Genomic DNA, 7,298 nt, shown 5'->3' with positions numbered 1-7,298 from the left:
AATCTAACGGTGTAGCTGAACGCAAAAATCGAACTCTAAAAGAGATGATGAATGCGTTGCTACTGAGTTCAGGATTACCCCAGAACATGTGGGGGGAGACTATTTTGACAGCCAACTATATCCTAAACAAAATTCCACTCAAAGGAAAAGACATCACTCCTTATGAGTTATGGAAAGGAAGGAAACCATCATACAAATACCTCAAAGTGTGGGGGTGTTTGGCGAAGGTGATGGTTCCCCTGCCCAAAGAAGTCACAATTGGACCTAAAACGGTTGATTTTATCTTCATTGGATATGCACTTAACAGTAGTGCATATAGATTTGTTGTTCACAAGTTTGAAATATCGACTATCACAGTAGGAACAACAATCGAGTCAAGGAATGCCGTATTTCTCGTGCTTGTGCTTGTGCCCGTTTCCTTGCACTTTCCCTTGTCCTTGGACTTGGACTTGGATCTTGGCAATTGGTCTTTGGGTGGTCTTTGGGCTGTTCTTTGGGCCTGTTCGTGGGCTTGGCCCAAGGCTAGTGGGTCTGGTTCTTTTTAGGCCACCACCGTTTCCACGTCAGCGAGCCAAGCGGGATGACACCTCGTCAGTATGACGCGGTAAGCTAACGTGGCTGACACGTGACAGTCCACATCATGATCGAATCTAGAAGCTTCTAGATCCAGCCTCTCAGCTCTTTAACGCTTCGTCGTAACCGACGACCGTTACGGTCTAGCATTGATGACAACCATCATGGCTGTTGACCCTCTGTAGTGGACCGAGCCTATAAATAGGCTAGCCATTCCATGCATTCTACACACCAAAAAAATACTAGAAAGCACTCTGCATCATAAGCTCTCTCCCTCTCTGCATTGTTTTTCTGTCGAAGCTCTGCCCTCTCCTCCATCCAGTTCGCCGGAGCTCTGTTGATAGCGGTGCTGCTTCATCAGAGACGCAACCGTTTTATCCTTGGGGACGAAACGCCAATCCGAAGAGCACTACCGGGCGTATCTCGTCTTGCGGAAAGAGGCCTCCTCGACTCGGCTATTTCCTTTTCCTACGGTTTATAGTTTCGATTTCCATTTGTAATTTTCGTTTCAGTTCTTTTCTGTATTCCTTCTTGGGTTGTATTACGCCCGGTTATCTCTTGTAATTCCAGAATACCAACATGTACTTTGCATAATATCTGATTTAATAGTTGGCATAGCATATACCTATAGTTGACATTGGTTATCAAAAAAATGTGTTGATGTTTTGTGTTGATCTATTTGTTCAATAGGTATCGTATGGTGTTTGGTCCATTTACCGGGAAAGACAATCATGGTTGTCCTATTGCGTTTGGAGCTGGTTTCGTATCCGGTGAGAATTGTGATGCATTTTCATGGCTTTTCACTGTATTTGTTGAATGCATGGGTGTTGCTCCAAGAATCATAATCACTGACCAAGATTGGGGAATGAGGCTTGCCATTGAGAAGGTATTATCTGGTACAAGGCATCGTTTGTGCATGTGGCATATTGTGAGCAAGTTGTTTGAGAAGATACCTAAATCTATTTCTAATAGAGAAAAGTTTAGTAAGGAGTTTAAGTCTTGTGTTTGGTCAGAGTTGTTAGATCCGGATGAGTTTGATATATTATGGACTAGTATTGTTGAAAAATATGGTGTAGAAGATCATAAATGGTTTAAGGATATGTTTGCTATTAAACATATGTGGATCCTAGCCTTCTTTAGAGATGTTCCTATGGGTTCTTTAATGAGAACAACATCTTTTTCAGAATCTGAAAACAGTTTTTTTAAGAGGTACTCGAAACCGTTGTTTAATTTTGCTGACTTCACTCTTCAGTATAATAATGCCATTGATGCTCAAAGGAATCAAACTGAAAGGCTTGACTATTATGATTCTGTAATCACTCCAAAATATGTCACTGATTTAGCATTTGAGAAGCAATTGATATCTGTATACACAGATAGGATGTTTAGAGTGGTACAAGAATTGATTGCTGAGGCTGATAAGAGTTGTCGGATGATTAGCATGTCCACATTGGAGAACATCGAGGTCTTTAAAGTTTCTGATGCTAGAAAGAAGACCTTTACAGTTACACATGAGATAGAGACTGAGTCATATGAATGTGAGTGTAAACTATTTTTAAGGTGTGGTTATCTATGCAGCCACCTTTTCTTCATCCTCAGAAACAAAGATGTCAACAATATTCCAGAGAAATATGTTGGTAACCGTTGGCTTAAAAGTGAATTACTAAAGGCAGTTCATGGTCTCACGAGTGATGAAAGTGCGTCTGACAGAGGTATGCAAACTGTTTTCTATACATATTTCAGTTTAAGTTTTAGCATGTGTTGTATAAGCTGTTGACATATCTTATATTGGCGGTTGACATTTTATATGTCTGCAGGTTCTAACAAAGATGACAAACTACAGATTGCTAACAGGTGTCATGGACGTTACTTTGGTCTATATCAGCGTGCTTTTAGGAATAAAGATCATTTGATTGCTTTGGATAATTTGCTTGCGGGTATTGGTCCTCAAATCTTTAAAGATGACTGTGCTGGATCGTCGTCTGTTGATAAAAATGATTCAATCATGAATATATATGGTATTGCTGTACCTGAAGAAATAACTGTCCATGCTCCAGATGTGGTTAGTACAAAAGGAGGTGCAAGTGACAAGAAAAGCAAGATTAAGTCAAGCATAGAGAAAGCAATTGAAAAAGAAAATAAACCTCATAGGTGTTGTGGAAAGTGTCACAAAGTTACTGATCATAATGCTAGAAGTTGTGGCAGAAAGCAGACATGATTGTTTTTTTTTTTAATAGTCAGAGTTGTTTTTTAGTTGTTGACATAGACTACAAATTATTGACATTTTCTTGTTAGTTGTTTATATCTGATTTTACTCTCTATTGAAATCTATTTATGATTCTGTTTTTTTAATTTTAAGATTTGTTTTCTGAGTTGTACACCTTTATACAAGGTGTTGACATTTGGTTATAAGTTGTTGACATTTCAATACAAGTTGGACCTGCCTTGCTTTCATGCTCCTTCATGTTTTTAAGGTGCACATGTCAACAACTTAAAAATTATGTCAACTATATATACTGCCCATGTCAACTATGGTGCACATCGTGTCAACGGCACATACCAGTCATGCAACTACGCTACATATCGTGTCAACTACACGTACAAGTCATGTCAATTATGTTACAAGCCATGTCAACTACACGTACTAGCCATGTCAACAACTAATATAATTATGTCAACTATGGTGCACATCGTATCAACGACATATACTAGTCATGTCAACTATGTTTCAAGCCATGTCAACTATACATAGAAAACATGTTAATATCAGTAATACAATTATATCAACTATGGTGCATATCGTGTCAATGGTACATAAAATTCATGTCAACTACACATTAGAGCCGTGTCAACTACACATACAAGCATGTCAACTATATTACATAGTATTAATCATGTCAACAAAAATTATAAGTCATGTCAACTACGTATAGACTCGTGTCAACTACGTTACATACTATGTCAACAACAATTATAAGTCATGTCAACTATGCACAGAACTATGTCAACAATACTTATAAGCCATGTCAACAACAGTTATATCAACTATGGTGCATATCTTGTCAACTGTACATGAAAGTCATGAAAGTCATGTCAATTACACGTTAAAGCCTTGTCAACTATATTTCATACTATGTTAACCACACATAGAACCATGTCACAAAAAATTATAAGTCATGTCAACAACAATTATAAGTCATGTGAATAACAATTATATCAACTATGGTGCATAGAGTGTCAACGTTACATAAAAGTCATGTCAATTACACGTTAAAGCCGTGTCAACTATATTATTTACTATTTTAAGTACGTATAGAACCATGTCAACAACAATTATGAGTCATGTCAATAAAAATTATAAGCCATGTCAACAATAATAATAAGTCATGTGAATCCTAATAAAATTAACAGAAAATATACATTTTAATAAGTTCAAAAGTAAGAAACCACAATAGTAGCTGTTTTGAAATCCATCCCAAAACAAGAAAGTTAACAACATTAAACGTTAAATACATCCCAAATTTTGTTTCACTTCTTTCTATTAACAAACCACTTTTTGTATTTGTTGTTTAAACTAATTAATTTGTGCTTTTTTTCTTCCATCCATGCATCAGCTACTTCTAAAACGGGCACTCTTTGGTTGTTGTAACTTAATGCAATCAAGTTGTAGCAATATCTTCCACGCAGTACCTGGAGTATCTTTATGTTGCGTGCAGAGAAGCCAACATTCCATTCACTACCTTTTTTTCCAACATAAGTTTCCATGTGTCTCATTAAATAGACACCATAGTCCTTTATGTTGGTGCTTGTGGCCCACTTCAAGGAAAGAACATTGATGGAAGACTTGTTAATATTTTCGAATATCTCTAACAAGTTCTTATTTTTGTAGTATGCCTCCAACATATCTTTCTGCAAATATATTAATAAATAAATAAAAGTACACATAAAAAACATTTTAACATTGTGCATAAATTATATCAACAAAATGTAGAGACTGTTTCAATAAGATAAAAAATATCATACCAGTAAACCAATTTCATGTCTATGATCTCAATCTTACTTTGTTTCAGCCAAAATACTACCAGGTAGTAATGTCGGTTTTCACAGATTGGAAAGAAGACCTATATCACATGGAAGATAAAATTACATTCAAAGAACACATCCTAATATTTTCTCAAAAATTTAATTGTTAGATATAATTACCAAATCAATGTTTCTCCAATCAAGTTCTAGTCTTTTTTGAATCTCATTCTCTATTTCATCAATGAATTTGTTCGTTGCCATCGTAGTATTCCAACTTTCTGGCCGATTTGTAACATTGAAATTCTGCAATTAACATATTCGGTTAAGGAGACCTCTAATTCAAATATTTTATATAAATTTTTAGATTACTTACGGTTGAAGATGTGGTCATGAAAAAGCGTGCAGGTGATGTTGTTGGCTTTTCTTTTTCAATGTTGTTCTAATGTGAAGCCCATGAGTCAATAACACCAGATTTGATTTCTTCATGGGGCTTCAGTGAGTTGAGCAATTCCTTGGTTGCCCAAGTAAAATCATCATCACATACATATGCATTCCTGAAATGAAGTTATAAAAATGACATATGAACAACAATCATAAATCTTGTCTACTGTTTAGAAAACTAATTTTTTTTTATATCGTGAATATAATTAAATTATGGGTTTTTGGCTTTTTAAACCGAAACCTTTCCCCGAATTTCGGTTTTTCCCATGAACTATGAGATTTATTTTTAAAATCACGAACTTTCATTTTGTTAGGATTTTCCCCCCGGCGGGTCAACGACGAAACCCGGGTTGTCTACATGTCAATTTTAATCCTATTTGTCACTAAATTGATTTGGATCCTATTTGGCACAATAATACATACAATCACAATTATTACATAACAAATGACAAATTTTGAATAAACAAAACACAACTTTAACATTTTGAATTATGCTATTCGGGTAGGAATTATGCTATTCGGGTAGGAAATCGGAATTCAGAGAAAGGTTTTGGTTTAAAAAGCCAAAAACCCTTAAATTATACATACTCATATGTTCTTCCTGTTTCTACTATGTAGTAGTAGAGATCTCTTTCATGAACTTCCAGGTATGGCAGTATATCAACAACATATACTTCTGCTTTGTAGAGTTCTGTTTTGTTTGTATCTTCTGGAAGTGCAATATCAGATAATGAAGCAATATTCTGTTTTCATTGGACATAAAATTCATATCAACTACAAATTCTTGCTATGTCAACTACGGTACATAATATGTTAACTACTCATAGAGGCCATGTCAACAACACTTATAAGTTATGTCAACTACACGTAGAAGCCATGTCAACTACACGTAGAAGCCATGTCAATAATTATTATAACTCATATCAACTACACTATCAAGTCATGTCAACAACATTTCACTCATTTTATAAAAATAAATAATGTTTAATCTTAGTTTTAGTTACCTCAACAATATTATCTTCTTTATCCAGTGGTTTTTCTCTGTCCGTTTCAACATGTGTGTCATCTTGATTCTCCTTATCTTCAAGTTGTTTCAACTGGAACATATTACGTTATGTCAATTATATTTTTACCTATAATATGCAGAATATCTTTAGAGTTTAAGATAGTTATTGTAAATTGTACCTGTACAAGATCTTTCTGATTTTCTTTCTCACTCCCCTTGTTATCAGATTCTAGTACAGGTGTTGATATACGAGACACTGATTCATTATTGACGCCACATGTTGTGTCCTCTTTTGTGCCTTCTCCTTCTTCTTGTTCTTCATTTTCTTGTTCTTCATGTACTTCTTCATCAGCAGTCTATTGAAATAGTAATTTATAATTAGTATTAAATTAATTTCAACTTAGAGAAACATATGTAAACAAAATGGTTCATGTCAACTACACGTAGAAGCCATGTCAATAATTATTATAACTCATATCAACTACATTATCAAGTCATGTCAACAACACTTCACTCATTTTATAAAAATAATATATTGTTTAATCTTAGTTTTAGTTACCTCAACAATATTATCTTCTTTATCCAGTGGATTTTCTCTCTCCGTTTCAACATGTGTGTCATCTTGGTTCTCATTATCTTCCTGTTGTTTCAATTGAAACACATTACATTATGTCAATTATATTTTTACCTACAATATGCAGAATATCTTTATAGTTTAAGATAGTTATTGTAAATTCTACATGTTCAAGATCTTTCCCCTTGTTATCAGATTCTAGAATAGGTGGTGATATAGGAGACGCTGATTCATTATTGACACCACATGTTGTGTCCTCTTTCTGATTTTCTGTCTCAATCTCCATTTGAAAGTTGGAAATTTACTCAAATCTTCAAGTGCTTCCTTTTTCTTTTCGACAGTAACTATTGATTCACAGATTGTTTTACAGTTGTCAAATGCCTCATCTTTGTCTTGAAGAAATGACTCTGCCAATTTTACACACTTGTCTTCCACATATTGAATAGAAGTTGTTGGGCTTCCAATTGCAGATCTAGCAATATCACACTCTAATCCAAATAGATGATTAGTTTTGACGTGCGTAGGAACTTCTTTAAGGGTTTTTACTAGATTCCCATAATTTATGTGTTGAATGTATATTGCACTACATTCTGCATGATATCTTTTGGGACAACGCTTTGGGAAGACCCAACCCCACTGTCAACTACATGTGGAATCTGTTGTTGAGGCTCCTGCTCCTGC

General features: G+C 35.0%; 1 protein-coding gene across 1 annotated transcript; it reads left to right on the top strand.

Moving 5' to 3' along the window:
• Positions 1-44: 44 nt before the first annotated feature.
• LOC125193585 (protein FAR1-RELATED SEQUENCE 5-like) lies at positions 45-2,791 on the top strand. Its single transcript, XM_048091416.1, has 3 exons — positions 45-529; positions 1,264-2,285; positions 2,391-2,791. Exons 1-3 carry the CDS (start codon positions 45-47, stop codon positions 2,789-2,791), a joined length of 1,908 nt encoding a protein of 635 aa, XP_047947373.1.
• The last annotated feature ends 4,507 nt before the right edge of the window (positions 2,792-7,298 follow it).

This window comes from Salvia hispanica, chromosome 1, assembly GCF_023119035.1.
Source record: "Salvia hispanica cultivar TCC Black 2014 chromosome 1, UniMelb_Shisp_WGS_1.0, whole genome shotgun sequence".
In the NCBI taxonomy this organism is placed as follows: domain Eukaryota; kingdom Viridiplantae; phylum Streptophyta; class Magnoliopsida; order Lamiales; family Lamiaceae; genus Salvia; species Salvia hispanica.
Note: the sequence above shows the minus strand (reverse complement) of the source record. Positions and strands in the feature narration are given on the sequence as shown.